The sequence below is a fragment of the Molossus molossus genome, unplaced genomic scaffold (assembly GCF_014108415.1).
Source record: "Molossus molossus isolate mMolMol1 unplaced genomic scaffold, mMolMol1.p scaffold_m16_p_8, whole genome shotgun sequence".
NCBI classification, from domain to species: domain Eukaryota; kingdom Metazoa; phylum Chordata; class Mammalia; order Chiroptera; family Molossidae; genus Molossus; species Molossus molossus.
Window position 1 is genome coordinate 67708622 of NW_023425402.1, and position 22205 is coordinate 67730826.

The 22205-nt window shown below is 43.3% G+C and overlaps 1 protein-coding gene across 2 annotated transcripts in view; it reads right to left on the reverse strand.

Moving 5' to 3' along the window:
• The window catches only part of METTL24 (methyltransferase like 24), a 102255-nt gene that overhangs the window by 63145 nt on the left and 16905 nt on the right, over positions 1–22205 (reverse strand). For both annotated transcript variants that reach the window (XM_036249224.1, XM_036249223.1), the window contains exon 2: positions 3667–3765. Coding sequence is in view for 1 of the 2 variants with exons in the window: in XM_036249223.1 (XP_036105116.1) it covers positions 3667–3765 (99 nt within the window). In the remaining variant the exon portion in view is untranslated. The remainder of the gene's footprint in view (positions 1–3666; positions 3766–22205) is intronic.

Genomic DNA, 22205 nt, shown 5'->3' on the forward strand with positions numbered 1-22205 from the left:
AACTAAGAGTACTCGGTAAAACTCAGCTCCTAAAAATTAATTAAATATTGATTTTTCAAATTTCCTTGTTAAGATTTATGGCCAGGGCTTCCATAAACCCTCTTGCAAGCAAATAAGTGAGAGTAGTAACTCCTAGGTAAGCTTTAACTCTAGTAATTATGTTCTTTCTCTCTCTCTCTCTCCTAATTCCCCTTGCAATTTTGGCCACATAAAAGCAAATTAGGTCTCGACAAAGGAAAATAAACTCCAGGGGAAAAAATGTTTTCTAAAATGCTCTTTAGTTATTTAACTTAAAAGAATCTAATTAATTTTTATTTTATGTTGTATTACAAAAGCTTGAATAGCCTTTCTGCCAATCCATAAGTAGACCCTGGCAAAAGGAGCCCTTAAAATTTGGGGACTTTCAGTAAGAATCACTTCACTAATCGACTGTATGTTTGTGTAATACCATTATTTTGAAAGGTAAAATCTCAAGGAAAGATTTGTGGTTTTGTTGCTTTTATCTCAATTTGTGGGTGGGTGGGTGCATTTGTGTAATAGCAAATATAATAAATACTATTGTTATGAAGTTCTACATTCTGCCTCTCCAGAACCTAGGTTCTAGTTATTCTCAAAAATAGGTAGACAGGTAGATTATTAGATAGATAGATAGATAGATAGATAGATAGATAGATAGATAGATAGAGTTTTACATGTATTTTTTTAAAGCAGCAACTGTTGCTTAGGATAATTTTGTACTGCAAGGCATGCTTCCTGGAGGCATATGGTTTGGGGGTTGCCATAAAAAGCTGGATCTGGAGCTTTCCCTTAGAACAGAGCACTGTGTTTGTGATTTAACCCTTAGTTAGCAGCAGCATATCATCGACCAATACTCAGAGATTTAACCATGGTCTTTCACTTTAGAAAACAACACCTAATTAAATGGAGCTTGATATTCTGTATACTCTACCCAAACACCATATCCTCTGGTGATTCATTCAAAGTGCAGGCCCCAATCATGCCATCAGAGTCACCACAATGCACAAGTCCAGGAGTGCCATCGCCACTGCAGGCTAGTGCCCCCTGTCCCATGCTCTGAGCTTCTGTTCCTGAGCTCCCTGGGCTGGGGATGCTTCTCCACCCACCCACCTACCCTGCTAGAGAACACACAACTCTCCTGCACCCTAGCTGTTTACCACTGTGAGTGGGTATTTAGTTCAGGTTTGGTATCCCAGCCTCTGATACCACAGTGCCAGCCACAAAGCAGGAGCTCAACAAATGTCTACTGAATTAAGGAAAGAATAAATCAATGATGAACCTATCAAATGCTGGGCTTTGCTATACAAGTCTGAACACAGATTTTAGAGAAATAATGTTGTGCATGTGTGGTTTTTGTTTTTTTGTTTTTTTAATTTAAAAAGCAGCAGAAGAGGACGGGGGTGGAATTTGCTTTAGTACCTTCAGAGATTTAATTTTCTTTTCCTTGCCCATTATGACTCACTTCCGTTAACTGAAAATTTTAGGTAATAGTGACTCTAATATTCTACCACTTTTATAAATTTTCATTTTCAAAATGAGTTCTAAATAAAGCATAAGCTCCCAAGGCAGCCAAAAAGCTCTGCATTACATAGAGAGGGGGAGAGAGCACTGGGGAGTGAAGGATTCTACTGAAGAACAGATCAGTGTCATCTCTGACGAGCTCCCACCTGCTGGCCTCCAAGCGACCCGGAAGTACATAAAAGCACAGGACTTAACCTGGGCAAAAATGACTCCTGATTATAAAACCATTGTGGGGTCTGGAAGTTTATCTCACTCTTTCTGGAGAACAAATATCCTCCTAATGAGCTTCATCAAGCCCATATCTATTATTGTACTCACCAAGCTGGATAATCACTGTATGTCCATTTCTCTGCCTTTCTAACTGGTTTGTCAGCCTCGTGGCTTAGATTATATCCCCAGGGCTTAGTATAGCTCCTGGCACATAGTAGGTGCTCAAAAAATAACAATCCTACACTATTCTCAGCAGAGTACAAGGTCACAGAACTGAGAAGGGTCTTAGAAATAATTTAGTACTCTTCCTTTTCAAGATCAGAACAGTGAGAGGCAAAGAAGCAAACTAAATTGCCCAGGGTCACAACATCAGAGCACATAGTAACACGCTCTCTCTCTCTTTCTTTCATTCTTTTTTAGAATTTTTCTCCTCTAAGCCCATTAGTCATGGGAAAGACCCAAGAGGGGTTTGAAATGACCCTTTGATCCTCAAGAGCTTCTTCTAAGTAAATATGCCTTTTAGAAGTTATAGAACATTAACCTGCAATACATATCAAATGGAATGTAGGGACTTTCACTTGGTCAGTTTATTTGGGGGAGGGTGAAGCCCATAATTCTCAAATTCAACTCATGAATTTAACATCTCTCGTTTTCTCGGGGGCTTTAAGGGCTCCTTAAGGTCGCAGTTAAGAGGTCCAGCTTCTTATCCTTCACATAAAACCAAACCATAAAATTACAATTTCAGTAGTTTAATTAAGTCTATGTGAGTCCACCAAATTATTCTGTAGCAGCAAAATAAGATAAAAATTATGTAAAGCACAGAGACCAATTTATCATTCTTTTACTCATGATTAATTCAACAAGCTTTTACTTCCATGTCTAGGTGACAAATATTAAAATCCCTGATTGACTGCATCACATGAGAAATGGGACTTTCTTCTACCCTTAAATTAGTCTTCTACAAATCTAGAAATTGATTCTCTCCCATGGATGAAAAATGGGCTTTGTTGCTAGTGAGATTTAGGAGGAGGAGTGGAATGCCGAGAGCCAGTGGGCTGATGGGACATCAAAGAACTGGGGTCCCCAGTGCCATACCAGCTCGTAGGGAGGTTTCCTGAGTGGGCCTATGCCTCACAGACGGTTTGAGTTGCTAATGTACTAGCACCTCCCAATTCAGGGCCAAGTCTCCCTCCAGCCTTGATTTCCTCTTCTGTTTCTCTCCCCAGGATCAGGCTACTTGAGGATGGAACCTCCTGATTATCGTGTCAAGAGTCATTGACTCTCCTTAATGGACGATCTCTCCGCCTGCTCGGGGCACTGACTCAGCCTGCGAGCTGAGCAGGAGCTGGCCCAGTGTGTTAAGTCACTAATATAGGCCGCTGCTCAGTAACGATCCAAAGTGCCCTAAAGAACAGAAGCCTCTGGATGCAGAAGCTTCTCTTCAGACTGCCTGCAGGGTCTCCTCTGCTCTCTGCCTGGCACGTCCCCATCCGCCAAGCGTCTGTGGCAGAAAAGCAAATAGGCGGGTTCCTCCAGATACAAAACGAAGCTTGAACCTCCAAATGAGGGTTTAGTCTTGTAACACACTTGACTGCCTACCCGTGGGCACGAATCTGTCTTTTCAAATGGTTTTCCAAAGCAATTTCCTAAAGTGGATCCTTAGAACACATCGGGATGAATCATTAAAACATTTCAGGGTGGCGATGCTCCTGGAGGGGAGAGGATGCTGAAGCAAATGGAAGGCATCCTTACCTGACTCTGAGTGTGTGGATGAATGTAAGCAGCTATGCCTCAGAAACCATGCCCCTCTCAAGTCCTATCAGGACTCTCCACCCCCTCACTGACAAATCCTTCTTCAAAAGGGGCAATCGGTATCTTTTGCATCATCTCCAAACCCCCTTGCACATGAAACACAACCTGGGTGGTGCTGATATATCTCAGGAACCTCAAAGCTTCTTCATCCAGGGACTGAGCAGGGCCTGCCCATGGCTGCAGGTCTATGTGCCACCGGGGACCCTGCGAGAAAGAAAACATAGGTCGGTGTGTAAGGGGTGAGGAGTTTGAAGGTGGGGCTGCAAAGACCTAGAGTGTGTGACAGGCGACGAGGCTGCTCCAGCCGCCTGGGAAACAAACCCGGCTGCACGCTTGGGGGCAGGGAGCTAGCTCAGAGCTGCTGTCATTAAGACCACATCAGTCACGGGGAGACAAATGAGGCCTGAGAAAGCCCAGCTACCAGGCTAAGCAGGAGATTGCAAAGACATCCCCGGGGACTTCTGACTCTTCTGATCAAAGGCGAACTCCACTTGACCCCATTCAGCTCTCACAGATGATCTCTGAATTACACAGCGCTGCTCCCCATTCAAAAGAAACACTCCCCTATCGACTATGGGTTCCAAAGCTCAGCGCTTCAGAGACGTGTGCCTCTCTACTGGCGAGTTTTCGTGTCAGCATCATCACGCCTGAGATATTGGGGTGCTTGGGCACCTTCCCCAGCACAGGGAGACAGCTGGACAATGTTTCAACTTCCTGGCCTCTGGGACCTCGCACATGTGGGCCAGGTGCCTGGAGCTGTCACCAGCCGGATCTGGCAGGTGGCTTCTAGCACTGTAAGGCCCCCCCATACCTTTCGGCAGAACATGTACAGCTCCCACGAGCAGAGTGGCCAGCAGTAAACCCTAAGACTCCTTTTGTAGTGAGAGTGGTGGGATGGATGAAGGGTTGGGGGAAGGCAATGGTCTAGAAGAAACAAGTCCCCTCCCCAGTCAAGAGGAAGCAATAGTCATAAAGTGCTCGCTAAAGTTTCAAGTTCCCCACCTATGGTCCTTACCACCTGGAAACTTCCTGGAGGTTCACTGTAGTTCCAAGGGTAAGTACGGCATGCAGTGTAGGGTGGGAACAGGCTGGGGGGGCCAGACAAGCTCGGTTGCTGGCAGGGTGCATGTCCAGGGTCAGGAAAGACTTTGGGTGTCTTGGCACAGGGGTTTCTGCAGAGTGCTTGGGATGGTCCCCTAAACTCCTTCTTACGGTAAGGAAGGGGAATGGGAAGGTTCTGGGGATGAGATAAAGGGATCCTTCTTCATGTATATACATTGTTCTTCAATTAGGTATTGTTATGATCTGAATGTTTGTGCCCCGCCCCCCGCCCCCCCCCCCCCCCACGCACAATTCACATGCTGAAATCCTAATGCCCAATGTGATGATATTAGGATGTGGGGCCTCTGGAACTTGATTAGATCATGAGGGTGGAGCCCTCATGAGTGGGATTAGCGCTCTTGTAAAGGAGACCCAACAGAGCTCCCTAGCTCCTTCTATTCTGTGAGGACACAGCCAGAAGTAAACAGTCTAGAGCCCTGCACCAAACCATGCTGGCATGCTCATTTTGGACTTGCAGCCTCCAGAACCGTGAGCAATACATTTCTGCTATAAATAAAACCACCCAGACTATGGTGTTTTGTTATGGCAGCCTGAACAGACTAAAACAGGTATTATGGCAGCTACTGTCTATCACCCAAAAAAGAAACATCTAAACAGGTTAGCCCTGAGATGCTTAGTACAAATGTGGCATGTTGCTAGATGGGGTGGCCTGGGTGACTTGGGGTTAAACTGAAAACGAGGAGAAGTGGGGGAGCAAGCCAGTTAGTCAGTGTGAAGGCAGGTGTGTGGGTTTGGGAAAGAGGAATATGCTCTGGAGAGAGGGTCTGAGATCAATGCAAACTCTTCATAAGTGATAAAAGGTTGTTCCAGGTTAGGCATTATTGACTCATTGCATAGAGTCCCTAGAGCCCACAGTACTACTGTCCAGGCAGGTCTGTAACACCCTATATTGGCTGAGCACCCTGCAGTCCCTCCAGACTTAAAGAACCTCACTGATTTTCCACGGGGTGACTCTTTCTCATGACTCTTTACGGCACGGCCAGTGTCATGGGCATGCAACCTGCCAGTCTTAGAAAGGCCCATGCTTGGCTTCATGCTCTCCCTGACAGTGTCTTGAAATTCTTAATTTTTGAACAAGGGACCCGCATTTTCATTTTGCACTGAGCCTCACAAAATATGTACTCATTTTGCCCTGATGGACACCTTTCCTGGAAAAACAGCCTTTTCTTATAGCTGTTCTTGTTCTGTGAAGGCTGAACAGCCTTATAGGGATATAGGAGATGGGTCAGGAAATTCCAACCCCCTCTCCATTTCTTTTTTCTTTCTCTGAATTAGATGTTGATTATCATTTGGTCAAACAATATTTATGGCATGTCAGACGCTCTGTGCCAGGCACTGGCCAACACAAATGTGAATACAACCTGGACTCCAGGAGGTGCTCATAGTCTGGTGGGAGAGATGACTATGTACAAAATAACTTTGATATGGAAATACTGAAACACCAGGGAGAGCTGTTCTTTTCAGGAAACTATTTAATTATGAAATCATAAATGATAAGCACATTTAGAAACAAATGCCTCCTGGTTTTGCTTGGTCACATCAAATGACAAAGAGTGACTTCCCAGGTTGCCACTGCTATTAGCACAGCAACACAATGTGCCACGCAAGCCTGTCCAGGCCTGGGGTTTAAAGATCCTGTGGCATTGTCATGGGACCATTCACAAGTGCCCCAGCATTTGGCCCTGGAGCCTCTTGATGAAAATGATAAAGTTGCTTCCAAGATGGCAGCATAGGTAAACGCAGTATCAGTCTTCCCACAACCATATCAAAGTTACAACTAAACTACAGAACAACCATCATTCAAAACCGCCTGAAATCAAGCTGAATGGAAGTCCTACAACTACGGAATTAAAGCAGCAGCCACATCAAGACTGGTAGGAGGGGCAGAGGCGCGACGGGCTGGTCCCACACCCACGTGTGGTGGATAAAAATCAGGAGCATACGCCCTGGCCGGTTTGGCTCAGCGGTTAGAGCGTCGGCCTGCGGTCCTGAAAATCAGGAGGATACCTCAGCTGGGAAGGTCCTCCCTGAGGACTGAGGGGTCCCTGTCCCACACCAGGAGCCCCCGTTCAGGATTCCAGTGCCAGGAAGAGAAGTCCCCATAACTTCTGCCTGGAAATCTCAGGGAGGCTGAGGCAGCTGGAGCCCCAGGCAGCTCCTCTTAAAGGGTCTGTGCACGGATTTATCAGACTCACTCCCTCTAAGCTTGGAGGGGAGGCAGCTCGAGGGGCACCAGAGACATACAGGGAAGAACTGAACTGTTTGGCACTGGAGCGAGGGCTGGAGAGGGGGATTTCTCTTGGACAGATGTGATGTCAGAGGCCTTTGTTCCTTTGGTGAGCCCTTCCCTGGGGCAGCAGACAGCTGCCATATCTGGGACTCCAGCAACCTGGCTCACACTGGTAGCCCCGCCCTGGTGATTCCCTGAGGCCCTGCCCCACCCAACTTTCAGGCACACCCAAGCGGTTGCCAGTTGCTTTACCACAGGATTGGCCTGTCTTGGATCCTGCTTCAGGTTTTCCTAAATTCTTTCAAATAAGCAGCATCTGGTCTCAGATAGCCCCATACCTCTCGTTAAGTAATACACAGAAACAAACACAGAGAGGCAGCCAAAATGAGGTGACAAAGAAACAGGTACCAAAAGAAAGAACAGAACAAAACTCCAGGAAAAGAACTAAGCGAAATGGACATAAGCAACCTAACAGATGCTGAGTTCAAAATACTGCTTATAAGGATGCTCAATGAACTTAGTGAAAACCTCAGCGAACTTAGTGAGGGCCTCAAGAGCATAAAATAGGACCAGTCAGAAATGAAGGATGAACAGTCAGAAATGAAGGAGGCGCTAACTGAAATAAAGAATAATTTACACAGATTCAATAGTAGAATAGGTAAAGCCAAGAAGCAAACCATCGATTTGGAATCTAAGGAAGCAAAAAACACCCAATCAGAACAGCAAAAAGAAAAAAAAATCCAAAAAAATGAGGAGAGTGTAAGGAACCTCTGGGACAATTTCAAGCGTGCCAACATTTGCATCTTGGGGGTGCCAGAAGGAGAAGAGAGAGAACAAGAAATCGAAAACCTATTTGAAACAATAATGGCAGAAAACTTCTCTAACCTAGTGAAGGAAACAGACATACAAGTTCAGGAAGCACAGAGAGTCCCAAACAAGATGAACCCCAAGAGGCCCACACCAAGACACATCATCACCAAAATGCAAAAGATTCAAGACAAAGAGAGAATCTTAAAAGCAGCAAGAGAAAAGCAGTTAGTTACCTACAAGGGAGTTCCCATAAGACTGTCAGCTGATTTCTCAAAAGAAACTTTGCAGGCCAGAAGAGAGTGGTAAGAAATATTCAGAGTAATGAAAAGCAAGAACCTACAACCAAGATTACTCTATCCTGCAAAACTGTCATTTAGAATCGATGGCCGTATAAAGAGTTTCCCAGACAAGAAAACTGTTAAAGGAGTTCATCACCACCAAACCATTATTTATGAAATGATGAAGAGTCTCTTTGAAGAAAAAGATAAAATATATGAACAAACAAAATGGCAATGAATACATATCTATCGACAATGGAATCTACAAACAAAATGAACAGGAAGAACAGAAACATTCTCATAGATAGAGAGAACATTTTGTTGGTTGCCAGATGGGAGGGGGGTTAGAGGAATGGGTGAAAAAGGTGAAGGGATTAAGAAGTACAAATTGGTTGTTAGACTGACAAACCTCAAAGGGAAGAGGGTTGGGGGTGAGAAGAAATAAACCAAAGAACTTATATGCATAACCAATGGACACAGACAACAGTGTGGGAAAAGGCGGGAGGGGAATGGGAATGGGGTGGAGGGGATCAATGGGGGGGAAAATGAGAAACATCTGTAATACATTCAACAATAAAGAATAAAAAAAAAAGTAAAAAAAAAAAAAATTTCCTATGTCTCAGAAATGAGCTCTTAAGACTGCTAAAGAGGGGCCTTGGAAGATTTTGCATAGTGGTAGGCCTCCAAAAGAATATTTGTAGTGAAGGTGACATTTTTATCCCTTTGCAAAGAAAAGAGAAAAGTAGCATTTATTTGTTTTTGCTTTTTGTTTTTTGTTTTTTTTAATCCTTACCCGAGGACATTTTTTTCATTTTTTGTTCAGATAGAGTGGGAGGGAGAGAGAGAGAGAGAAACATCGCTGTGAAAGGGACACGTCGAGTGGTCGCCACCCACACGACCCAACCAGGGCTGGGGACAAACTGCAACCGAGGTATGTGCCCCGAATGGGAACCAAACCTGGGTTTCTCTGGACCACAGGCCGACGCTCTAACCACTGAGCCAATCTGGCCAGGGCACATTTATTTGTTTTTTGATTTTGCAAAGGTCATTTATCTTTACTGTAGAACGCAGAAAATAGAAAAGATCAAAAACAAAAACATAAATTATTTGTAATTTCCTGTTATTGTTTTTGTTGTTTCCAAGTTTGTTGCTATTAAAATTACGATGCAATCAGTAAAAAGAAAAAAAGAAAATGATAAAGTTCACCCATTATAGTTTTCCTCTAAACCAGGGCTCAGTAAACTTTTTCTGTGATGGGTCAAATAGCAAATGTTTTAGACTTTGCAAGCTGTACAGTTTCTGTCGCAATTCCTCACTTCCAGTTGTAGCTCAAAAGCAGCCTTGGACAGTAAGTAAACAAGTGGTTATGGCTGTTTCCAATGAAGTCCATTTACAGAAAAAGGCGGCAGGCTGGACTTGTCCTGCAAGGCTGTCGTTTGCTGACCTTTGTTCTATGTGATTTTAATTTGGAGGCAGACCGGCCTAGAAGAGAGTTGTTTACTTGAAGTAAGGCAAAAGAAACAGATTATGATATCTAGATTATAACCAATTTTGTCATCTAGATGACTCGGGGAAATACCAGTCAGGGCCCCTGCAGGACACTGTGGGCTACTTCCAACTAGCTATTTAAGAAGATTTTTTGTGTGTGGGCATTTTTTTTTCCATCACCATCTATTCCCTCTATGCCCTTTTCCACCTCCATCCACCCTCCTCCCCCGCCCCGCAATCACGACACTGTTGTCCATGTCCATGATTTCTCTCTCTCTTTTTTTTTTTTCTTTTTTGCTCAATCCCTCCACCCCTCAGCCCTCCACCAGAGCTGTTGGCCTGCTCTCTATCTATGAGTCTATCTCTATTTTGCTTGATAGTTCAGTTTGTTAATTTGAGAAAAATTTAATAGACTCTTTACAAAGGTGCAGGCAGTATTACGGAAACCAAGAAGAGACAATGCAATAATACTTGTGACAGGGAGCACCAGAGTGCCCTTATAAACTGTGAGCCTGAAGGATCAGGAGGGAAATTTTGGGAACCCAGAGAGGGAAACTATATGGGGAAGACACTTAATAGAGGAACAGAGCCAATCCTGTCACATCCAGTCCAATTACATACCCACCCTAACTGTCAACCCAACAGGAAGGCAGAGGAGAGGAAGGCTGTGGTTGGTCTACACAGGTCAGTCTCCGGGGTGCAGAGCAGAAGGAACAGGGTGCAGAGTGGACCCCAAGGGGCCAATGGACTCCTCCTGCACAGCATCCTATGGTGAACCACTATGGTGAAACTGCAGAGTTATCTCAAGGATTCACAAACAGTATCCTTCTTGCAATCTGATATTTCTCATTTCAGACCTAGTGCTGGCCACGACACTGCAGCTGGAACAGTGAATAATATAAGTTGAGAGGTCTCAGGTGGGGATATAATAAAAACACACAGCAAAGAGATGCCTTCAGAAATGCTCTGGCTCACTGCTTTGGTTGAGCTGTTTAAAAAACATTTCACATAAAGTAATGTTCTTATTGGAATCAGTCTGACAGTAATTTGTGATTATTTCCCCAAGGAAACCACTAGCTTTTATCATCTCTTTCAATTATCATTTGTCTTAATTCTGTAGTGTACACATCAATATTTGTCCTTCAAAAAAATCCCACAGACAGAATTCTCTGAGCACCTTGAAACACCACTGGCTAGTGTTTAATAGAACAAGGCAAAAAATATTTTTCTTGTAAGAAATTTTATCTTTAGGATTTTGATAGAGTGGGCAGTTAGACAGGCATGAGCAGAGCAGGAACAGTAGGCCAGGTATGTAATGTCACCAGGGCAGAAAGCTCCAGGTGCCTAGCAGTGGGCAAAACTGTAAACACAAGTATTATAGGCTAGGACGTTAGCCCCAAGGTAACCTTCCCTCCCCTAGCATGTCCCCAGTATGCTCTATAGACCCACTTAGAGGAGGAACAAGTGAGCCAGAGGATAGTCTCGTAAGGCTCCCATACAAGCCCTTGCACAACCACTTCCTTAAGCATTCCTCAGGACGGTGAGGTTCTGACCCCCATCAGATAATCTTAGGAACAAAGCCTTGGGTCTGTTGAGCACAGGGAGAGAGTTTGGGTCAAACAAGAGATAGCATCAAAACCAGATGGAGCAGCACGATGGCTGACATCAGGACCAGCTACAATGACTGAAGACCCCTTCCCTAGCACTGACCCATCAGTGGAGACCACAACCCTGAAAGGATGCACCTGGAAAGCTGATGGACCCCGATACTTTCTCTCTCTCTCTCTCTCTCACACACACACACACACACACACACACATGCCTGCACCTGCCCTCACCCCTTTCTTTCCTCAGGGGAGCACTCTGGAACATACCCCTGTCTTTGTCCTTCTCCTTCTCTCAGGTACATTATCATTTTTTTTTTTTCTCACCTGAGGATATTTTTCCATTTTTTTTGTACAAATAGAGTGGGAGGGAGAGAGAGGAAGGGAGAGAGAGAGAGAGAAACATCGATGTGAAAGGGACACATCGAGTGGCTGCCACCCACACGACCAACCAGGGCCGGGGACAAACTGCAACCGAAGTACATGCCCTTAGCGGGAACCGAACCCGGGTCTCTCCGGACTGCAGGTCGACGCTCTAACCACTGAGCCAAACTGGCCAGGGCCCTCAGGTACATTATCTTTGCTTTCTTTGTTCTAAGCTCTAAGGGCCCTTCTTTTGCCTCTGTAACTTGTTTCCTGAGTCCCGACAGCTCAAATGGCTCACTTCTTCTACCTCTGTGACTCACAAATAAATTTCTTTTCTTTTCTTTTTTATTGATTTCTTTTAGAGAGAGAGAGAGAAAGGGAGAGGGAGAGAGAGAGAGAAACATCAATGAGAAGGAAATATCCATTGGCTGCCTCCTGCATGTCCCCTACTGGGGATTTGGCCCACACCTGGGCATGTGCCCGGACCAGGAATCAAACTAGTGACTTCTTGGTGCATGGATCAATGCTCAACCACTAAGCCACACCAGCCAGGCACAAATAAATTCTTACATTAGAGTTCTTGGCTTTGAATAATTTCTTAGCCAAACTCAAGAACCAAGGTCTAACACTCTAACTCTGCTATTAACAATTTTCTAAACTTCAGGGTACATGATTATCCATGTGCTCCAAATATGAAATGGGCAGAATGATGTTACACCCATCACTCCTGGGAGGTGGGAACATGGACTCACAGTCCTGTCTGTGCCTCTACTTCCTCTTCAGATGGTAAAGGAGCAGCTTAAGCAGAAGGTGGTTAAAGTCACTTGGGGGTGCTCTGTCTGTCCCCAAAAGGCCTGAACTCAAATGTCAAACATAGCATACACAATGAGTTACCACAGGGAACTCCTAAGTTCCTGTGTGGATGGTGGGGGTGGGCAGGGAGGCTCAACTCATTTTCAGTCTGTGGTCCTGACCCCTAAACCACTCATACAAAGGATCGCCTCCCCCAGCACGAACCAGCATCTCAAGGAAGGCTGAGTCCCGGATTTCCGAGGAAAGAAAGCAGCCCCCTTTTTGTTTGTGACGGCTTTAGTTGGCACTTTCTCCGGGAAATGTGCATTGAAAAGTGAGTTGGCTTCTTGTAATAAGGGGTAATTGTTTTGATTACATAAAAAAAAAATTCCAAAAATTAAGGGCAGCAAAAGATTCTATACACAACCAACTTGTGTTATTTGGGGGCTATTTTGCAGACATCTGAGATCTGTTTCCCAAAGGGTAAAAAGCGATCACTGAGTCAGTCCAAGCCAGTCGATCACTGAGTCAGTCCAAGCCAGTGCACAGAGATGATGGACTTGGCTCAAAAAGAATGCAAAAAGCATAGCCACGAGGCTTTCCGTTATTCTTATAATTTATGATTTCAGCATTAAATGTGTTTCTCAAAAAGAGAAAATGATTCTTTCAAACCAAAGAAACTGAATTCCAAGAATTTACTATTAAAAGAGAATACAAAAAACTAAGCAATCTTTTAAAATACTCTTTTGCCTACCAGCCTACATTTATGCACACAATTGAAATATATTAATTCAAGACCATTAACCCCAAACAAAACTGGTTGCATTAAAAAATTATAGAAAAAAAGCAGTCCCACTCCTGACCTAGAAAAGAGAGTCATCGATACTGCCGTCTGCAAAAGATTGCTTTGTCTTGAAATTTGGAAAAAACAGATTCCTTCTTCACAGTTTCCCCCACACCCTTGAATGACCTCACATAGCCCACACAGACATTGTCAAACTAAGAACAGTATGACCATCGGTTACACAAGCAAGTTTTGTATAAGTGCTTGTTTTCTTTTGTATAAAATATATAATATATATATATATATATATATATATAATAAGCCAAAGAAGGTTTCCAATGATCTATTCCTCTGTGTTTTCAATGCTGCAGTTCTTCAGGGATGAAACTGTGTGATAAGTGATTTAAATGATCAGTTTCTTAATTGTGATGGATAATTAGTAAAGTGTTTGGAGTACTTTTATAAAGTTTCAATACTCCCAAATGCACATTCTTACAGCTAGTAAGCTCCTGAAAAGTTAGAGAACCAGCAATTTCGGTTGGGAGAGATGGCTAATGGCTGATCCTCTGCCTCATGGTAGTGCCCATGGAGAAGAACCAGGTTGTGAGTCCTTGACTCAAACTAAACAATACTCTGAGCCTGTGTTGATGTACTGATGTTGGGAACGCCTAAGCTTCTGGGAGAAACAAACCCAAAACAAGCAAAATACATTTATTTTGCAATTTTAGGCTAATTAAGAGCATCTGTTAGTGGGTAGGAAACAAGGAGTGAAGAAAATTGTTCATTCCCTTTTAGAAAAAGAAAGGGATCTGTGCCAGTTGTTAGGGGAGCAGGAGGCACAAAGTGGTGCCTGGACAGATCGAGCCACAGCGAGAATCCGTGCGCGTCGACCGCCTGTGTGGAGAGCCCGTAGATCATCATGGTTTTCAGGCCTTTGTTGAAGTGTGGCCAGGAACTCAGAGTCTGGGGCAGCAGCTCACATGCCTTCCCCTAGACATTCTCATGTAATTAGCCTCTTCCTCAAAGTCAGCAGCTTCAGAAAAAGCAAGGGTCAGTTCCACGTTTTGTTTAAAATTCAGGTACCCCATGCACAAATTTCGCTGAGTAAAAAAGAATCTCAGTTTCAGTTCTAGGTACAATGGGTAGGCACACCCCCACCCTGTGTCTTCCACTGAATGCACGAAGCAATCATTTGAAGAATCTGAAAGGTAAATACTAGCAGGCAGATTGGGGGCAAAGAGTAGATTCAAAATACCACTGAACTGGCAGTGTGGTCACCATTGCCTTTGTCTTCTGGTATCCCGCCTCCTGCTGGCCACATAAGACAGATTCGCACAGGACATGGGCATTGGCACAGACTGAGCTCCAGCAGAAGCCCTCTCGTTCAGGCTCAAGGAGGAGAGGGGTCTCCTAGTGTTGAGAGACTGGGGGAAATCCCCCATCTCGCCCTCTCCTCCCAGCTCCTAGGTGATCCCATCGTGGTAATGGAAGTCACAGCAGTGGCTGCAGGTACCTAAAACTCTAAGGAAAGGGAAGTTTCCTCTCCAATCTGAAGCTCAAGGGAGGGCAGGGCGAACCCCCATGAGTATTTTCTGTCTCTCTTCTCCCAAAGCTTGGCATTGGATTTGGACACAGTCATGGGAAGTGTGTGGCAAAGCACAGGGAAACTGAAGCCCAACCTTTCTGGCCAAAGGTTCAGGAAATGCAGGAACTGAGTAATACTGGGGAAACTGAAGAGAAGGAAAGCAACCCCACAAAGTGGTTTATGAAGTCCTGGACTCATTAATATGATCCTCGTTCGTATTTCAAAGGCTTTGAGAACCCAGCTAACAGACAACCTCTACCAGGCGCCAGGCCTATCACTGGGTGGCATGAACGTGGGACGGAGCTGCAGAACACTGGGAAAGCTTTGCCAGCAGAACTAACAGGAAATCACCTTCCTCAGGAGCTGGCTGGAACTTGACACCTGAACCCAACCAGGTCAATTTTCCTGTTAAAACATATGTATCAACGCTATCTATAGTATTTAAACACAACTCAGAGTCTCATAATATAATATTCAAAATATCCAGGATATAATCCAAAATGACTCAGCATGAAACCCAAGATGAAGACTCAGGAAAACCCCGATTAGTGTGGGGAAAAGGCAATCAACAGATACCAATACAAGCATAACACAGATGTTGGAATTATTTGGAAGAAAAAATTTTTAAAGCAACAAATGTGAAAAATACTCTAAGAAGTATAGGCATACACTCTTGAAACAAATGAAAAGACAGGAAGTCTTAGCAAAGTTATAGGAAGTATAAAAAGTGAAATGAAACTTTTAGAACTGAAAAATACAATAACCAAAATAAAAATCTCAGTGGGTGGATTCAATAACAGAAGAGATATGACAAGAAAGAGTCAGTGAACTTGAAGCTGGATCAATAGAAAGTATCCAATATGAACAACAGGGAAAAAAAAGCAATTTGAAAAAAAAAAAATTAAAAGAGACTGAGGGGCCTTTGGGACAATATCAAGAAGTCTAACATGTAGTCATTGGAATCCCAGCAGAAGAAGAGAAAAAAATCAGTGCAGAAAAGCATATTTACACATATAATGGCTGACAGAGACCCAACTTTGACAATAGAAATAAATCTAAAGATTTAAGAACTTCAGCAAACCCCAAACAGAAAAATTCAAAGAAATTTATGCCTATAAATATCATAATCAAACTGCTGACAACTAAAGACAATAACAACAAAAAAGTTGAATCTCTATTAATCTTGTGGCAGACCCGCGAGCAGGCAGGGTCAGAATGGCTGGGCAGGAGAGGGCAGAACCACCCACCCCACAGGAGGCCTCTTCACGTAAGGTTCCTTCTCTGTTAAGTTCTGGTCCCACCTCCCCAAGTCCATCTGCTAAATGTCTCTTCTGGCAGCAGACAGTCTCATGCTGAAACCCAAATCCAGAGCAGCATCTGAATCCTTTCCCCCATCAACCTGCTATCTCTTCAACATTTCAGAGCCTAAGCTGGGAGACAAGGGACCAGAAATCAAATCAATTCTGACAAGGAAAAATGCAGTGTAATTCCAGCAGACCCTGATAAGGTTAAGGAATGAATAAAAAAGAGAGACAGACAGAATCAAAGGACAGGGAGAAATAAATGCTCAGCTCTAGATTTATTCTCTAAGTTATCCCAGTAAGTTGGAAAGAAATGACCAACAAATTTGAGTCGGGTTTTGTTCTTAAACGGACATCTTTAAATTCACCATGTTTTCTCTGCGTGTCAAAATAGTCTAAGAGCATAAAACATACTGCATTTTAGGTTTTTATCATAGACTGTAGAAAGAGAAGCCAAATTCCTGGACTAGATCCAGTGAAATGCAGAGGTTTGCGCTTGTTTCCATGATGAGGAAACTATACGGTATCTGCATACATAGCAGGTGCTCAAATATCAAATCGTGGATCTCACTGGGACAACATCTAGGAAAGGAAGGAGGAACTTCATTTGTATTACGAAAATAAGGTTGCATAAGAAGGCTTGCCTAAGAAAGCAAGTAGGAATTAGAAACAGCATTAACCATGTTGTGAAGTTTTCTCTCTCTCTCTCCCCCCCCCTCTCTCTCTCTCACACACACACACACACACACACACACCCCTCTACATATATGCACACCCTATTCAAAACATATGAGGTACCCAGATTTTCTGAGACTAAGAATCCTAGAAGCTTAACATCATCTGAATCAACATCAATCCGCTAAGTTCGTGCACTTCGGTCAGAAAACTCCAGCTGGTTAACAGCCCCCACCCCAATCATTTACCAGTTACTGAAACATTAGCCTCTCAGGATGGAAGGCCTGCAGCCCCCTATACATCTATTTCAAAGATCCTTAGAATCTTTTAGCTGCAAAAGCCAAGAGAGAGGTGGAGTTAGCAGAAGGCGAGGAGAACAGAAAAACCACCAGGATATAGGGAGAGGAATGGAGAAGGGAAATGGGGGAAAACGGAGCATGAGAGGTAGGAGGGGTTGCTCCCCCAGTACCTGCATAGCAATCGTTATCCTCAAGTCCACCTGGGGTACCCGAGACCTCTTTGGTGGCTCTCAGCTCATATCAATCCCCAAACCTCAGGCCAGACCTCAAGTCTCCCCAAGGGTTCTCTTCCTGGGATCCTGAGGTGCTGGTCACATCCGTGCAGCTGCCCTTAACAGGCCTCTCAGCCTTGGGGCCTGGAACGAGCTTCTGTGAGGCAGCGTCCAGCAGACAGCTTGTCAATGGTAAAGCTCAGAGCTGCTGAGCACTGTTACAGCAAAAGTACTTCAGTTCTGGAAATGGCTGCATTCAGTTACGTGGGTATGCATGCATGTATGCATTTCTCAGTTTTAAGTATGTATTCATTCATTACTAATGAACTTTTTTGTCAGTTCCATACTGCCCATGTGTCCTTCTGTCCATACTGCCACTCTCTGGCCCTTTGGATTATGAGAGAGTATTTGGTAGCCTGAGTGAATCCTGCTGACAATTAGAGATAAGACCCTGGTTCTAGGACATTCCTCGCATGATTCTGTATTTACAGAACATTTTTCTGTCTGAATGCACCGTAAGTTACGGGGCCTGACAAGTAGAAGCAGGCCAGCAAATGTTTCTGTTTCGTCTGCGGGAAGAAGCCAGCGGTGTAAAACAAGGCGGAGAGAACTGGCGGTCGACTCTGGCACCAAAAGCACTTAAGCCTCCAACCTAAATGGAAGGAAAGATCTACCATCTTTATCACTAAGTGGCCCTTTTCTGGAACATGAAGAATTGCTGAAAGAAGCAGACCTTCTTGGAGGTCAGTTATTATTGGATTTGCCACCATGTAACTCTCTGCACTCAGAATCTCCAGGGTTAGAAGTGAAGCTGCCAAAATGGCAGCTGACCCTGGCCCAGTCCCCTTCTCCCATTTTAGACAGGAAGAAATAGGAGTAAATGGGACAAATTGTGCAAATAAACATAGCAGACCCAAGCTGATAAAACTGTTGACCACATTTCTGAATTGTATGAGAAAGGGGGACTAACATTCCTTGCATTAAAGAAAAACAGATTGTAAACAGGTGATAGTACCCAGAAGACAAACTATTTCTAGCTTTAAATTTTACTTGTTTTGTACCAGTAGAGAGTCACTGTATTCAAAGAGATCTTAACGATTATCCATACCAACTCTCTTATATTAGAACTGAAGAAAATGAAGCTCAGAGAGGTGAGATGACATACCAACGTCACACAGGTAAGAGGAGGCAGGGATGTGACTCAGACCCGGACCTCTAGGCTGCTAGCCAATACTTGCTCTGCTACACCACGATGCCTCCATGCCATGCCTCAGAGTTTTATCTCCCCCATACCTACTTTCCTTTTAATATAGGCATTACATGTCCACTAGCAACTTCAGAAGAGATTCTCAGGTAAAAACTACAATGGCTGTCTTGCATTGATACATACAATCCTCCACGCAATAGGTAGCACATTTATGAATTCTTTATATAAAAGATATAGAACACACTAAAAAGTTCACCAGTGGCCCTGAAAATGTCATGGGTGATAAAACTTCAATAAGTTAAAAAGGAGGACTAGAATGTGTAAAGGGAAAGGATTCAGGCCTTTCTGATAAATGGCAATGGTATATCTTAGTTGACACAGGGTCAGCCTGAGTCCCTGAATGACAGCAAGAAGCTGAGATCTTGCCCTGTTCCCAACCCCTACTGAATGTAGCATTAGCAAGAAATAAAAATTTATTTTAATCCACTGAAATTTTGAAAATGTTTCTTACTGCAGCATAACCCAGCCTATCCTGACTGATACAAGTACTTCAAAAGCACTGGGTAAAAGATGGATATCATTATCATGAATGCATCCCCACAGAACCTTCCCAATGCCACACAGAGACAGAAAAGTAAGCGAGAATCTTATGGAGATTCTTGGATAGGGAAAGAAAAGAGTTGTAACCAAAGACAATTCCCTGGCAAGATAAGACTCAGAGAAGTGAGGAAGTGCTCAGATAAAAACCACAGGGCATTCTGATTACAAAATAAACCCTACTCTCTGGTCTGCTTCCTAAGTATATCCTGCCCCTAACATACTGTGCCAGACTTTTTTTCTTCCCTTCTAGAATTCTCTCTCTTATCCACTAGTCAGTTCCAATTCCACTTTTTCTTCAGAGTGCAGTTCTAGTTCCACATACGCCCCTAAATATCCTAATCACTCAGCTTCTACTATGTGCAAAATAAACTATGCAAAGCAGGTGCTTCACAGTTATTGCTTGTACTTCTCATTTTATACTTAAGCAAATGTTTGGTATAATCTGTTTCAAGTGTGTCAATCTTGTTTCCCTAACCAGACTACAAGCCTTATGAGGACACCAAATGTTTTGCTTGTTTTAAAGTCCCCCATAGAAATGACTCCAAGAGACATTTTTATATTGATTTAAATGCCAGAGAGGAAAGAACATGATATAATTCTTAAGATTGAGGACAATTATTTTTATTACTCTGGAAGAAGTGGGGAAATTCACCAGCTGGGCTTTTTAGTAATACTTTAATCTAGCTAAATAGAAATACTCTTTATTTATTTAGGTGAAAACAAATTATTATAAACCCTAAATGTCTTTGATCCATCTTTGTTCAAGTTAAAATAAAACTAGAGATGACAAGTAGTTTAGCAGGAGCCCTGAGAGAAACTGTAACAAAGTATTGTTGAGAATTTCAAACATTTCATTAAAAGTTGACATTTGTGCCCAAGCTGATTTGACTCAGTGGTTAGAGCATCAGCCTGCGAACCAGAGAGTCCTGGGTTCGGTTCCCACTAAGGGCACCTACCTTGGCTGCAATTTGTCCCTGGCCCGGCCTGGCCCTGGTTGGGATCGTGTGGGTGGCAACCACTCAATGTGTGTGTGTCTCTCTCTCTTCCTCCTTCTCTATCTCAAGATAAATGCAAAAATGTCCTCGGGTGAGGATAAGAAAAAAAAATTAACATTTGTTTTGATAGATTAAAAAGTTAATAAATATTTACATACCAGTTAGAAAATTTAAGCTAAATCTGTACATATTCTTTTTTTTCCTCTCAATCCTCACCCGAGGATACTTTTTCATTGATCTTTCAGATACAGTGGTAGGAAGGGAGGGAGGGAGGGAAGAGAAAGAGAGAGACATCAGTGTGAAAGACACACACTGATTGGTTGCCTTCCACACTGGGGATCGAACCTGCAACCCAGGCACGTGCCCTCAACCAGGAATCAAACCCGCGTTCCCGCAGTCCACAGGCTGGCACTCTAACCACTGAGAAAAACTGGCCAGGGCTAAATCTGTACCTATTCTATATCTCGATATTGTAAACTTAGGTTTAGCCAAATCTATTTGTGAAGAAGAACAGAGTTTTTCTATAAAATGGAAGTTTGTTCATAATTCCAAAGACTGTTGGCATGCAACCTTGAAACTATAAGTGTTTGTTAATGTAAATTATATTTGTTAAATGCAGAAAAACTAATTATTCAGGTAAAGGTGAAAACTATGTTTTCCATGGAAGGTTATCCCATAAAGCCTTGCAGACTTTGACCTTCTGAACATAACTGGTCTGATCTCATTCTAATCATTCAACCTGGACAACACTGCAGATTCTCCTAAAGCTAAGTCAATGCATTCCTCCTTGTAGGGATTTACTTCACAAATAAGATTAAGTAACTTAGCCATACTTGAAAACAGGGTGGACACTTAATTTTCTTCAATATGTATTGCGTAGAAGTACTCTTAACCTGTTTCTACAAAACCTGCCTGTCAGGTTAACGGACTCACAGCACTTTCTCTCCTTGTACACGTCTGCTACCAGACTAGCTATATTTTTACCAAGAGTCATTGAGTTTGTTCCCAAACCAGTTTATATCAGTTGTACAGGTTATTGAAATTATATAATTTGATTAAAATTTAGGTAAACTGATGATATCTGTGCACAGAAAGCAAGCAGGTGCTCTTCTCTATAAAAACCAAGTCAATTAAAAGCTAGGTGCTATTTTTAAATACTGTTGTGTTATGTATCCATAAAGCCACTGTAAAATAGAAAAACAAAATCACTAAAATCTACAGATGTTCTGCACTGGGATTACTTCATAAGTGTCAAGTTCTTGCTCCACTTTGAAGAAACCAAAACTGAACATGGTGGGTGATGCAGGTGGGCTAGGTTTTTGCAAGAAAGACCAGAACTCCAGCCAGGGGCCATACTCACAACAAAAGACTGGCAAACAAATGTACATGCATATTGGTTTGAGGGGGGGTTGTTGTTGTCGTTATGGATTTTAGAGAGTGGAAGGGAGAGAGAGAGAAACATCATTCAGTTGCTTCCCTCATGGGCCCTGACCAGAGATCAAACCCACAACCTTCTGGTGTACAGGATGAGCTCCATCCAACTGAGCCACCCAGCCAGAGCTGTACATGCATGTTTTAAGTTAAAATAGACCGTGTGTATGCCTTTTGTTATTCACTGTTTTAATTATTCCTAAATTACTGGCCAATTACTGCGAGTTGGTGACTTTACATAGGAGGCTTCTACTCAGCTTGCAACTTACATGGTTGTAGAGATTCCACAACTGCATAGTTAGAGACACTGCAACATTGTTAATCAATTTATATGCTAGCCTAATGTTGGTGCATAGCTTGAGTATATAAACATAAAGCAGGACTGTGGACAAGGACTGGAAGAGACAACCCATAACCTCCTTTATGTTTATTTTCTCAACAAGCGATACATTGTTCCACCTTTAAAGATTTGTTTGTTTGTTAGTTTTTATCATTCAACATTTTTACAGCATAGAATAAGAACTCATTTACAAATGAAAAAACACAAAAATCAATAGCAGGGAGGAACGGTTGGCTACTACTCTGAAAACAAAACACGGCTCTTCGGCTCTTCGAGGTGTAGCTGAAGGAGACCAAGGAGAGCAGAACTGGCCCTCAGTACACTTGCTCATCTCAGCCCAGGCCAGGCCAGGGGTGACCCCAGCTCCGCAGGACTAGGGGTTCCACCTCCTGAGGACTCAGCCCAGACAACAGTGAGGTGATTCCAGGAAGAAAAGCCATGACACTGGGGCAGCTCTAGTTAAAGGGGAACACTAGTGTTTGAAGCATCTACCCCACGTTTAGGAATCAACTATCCCAGTCATAA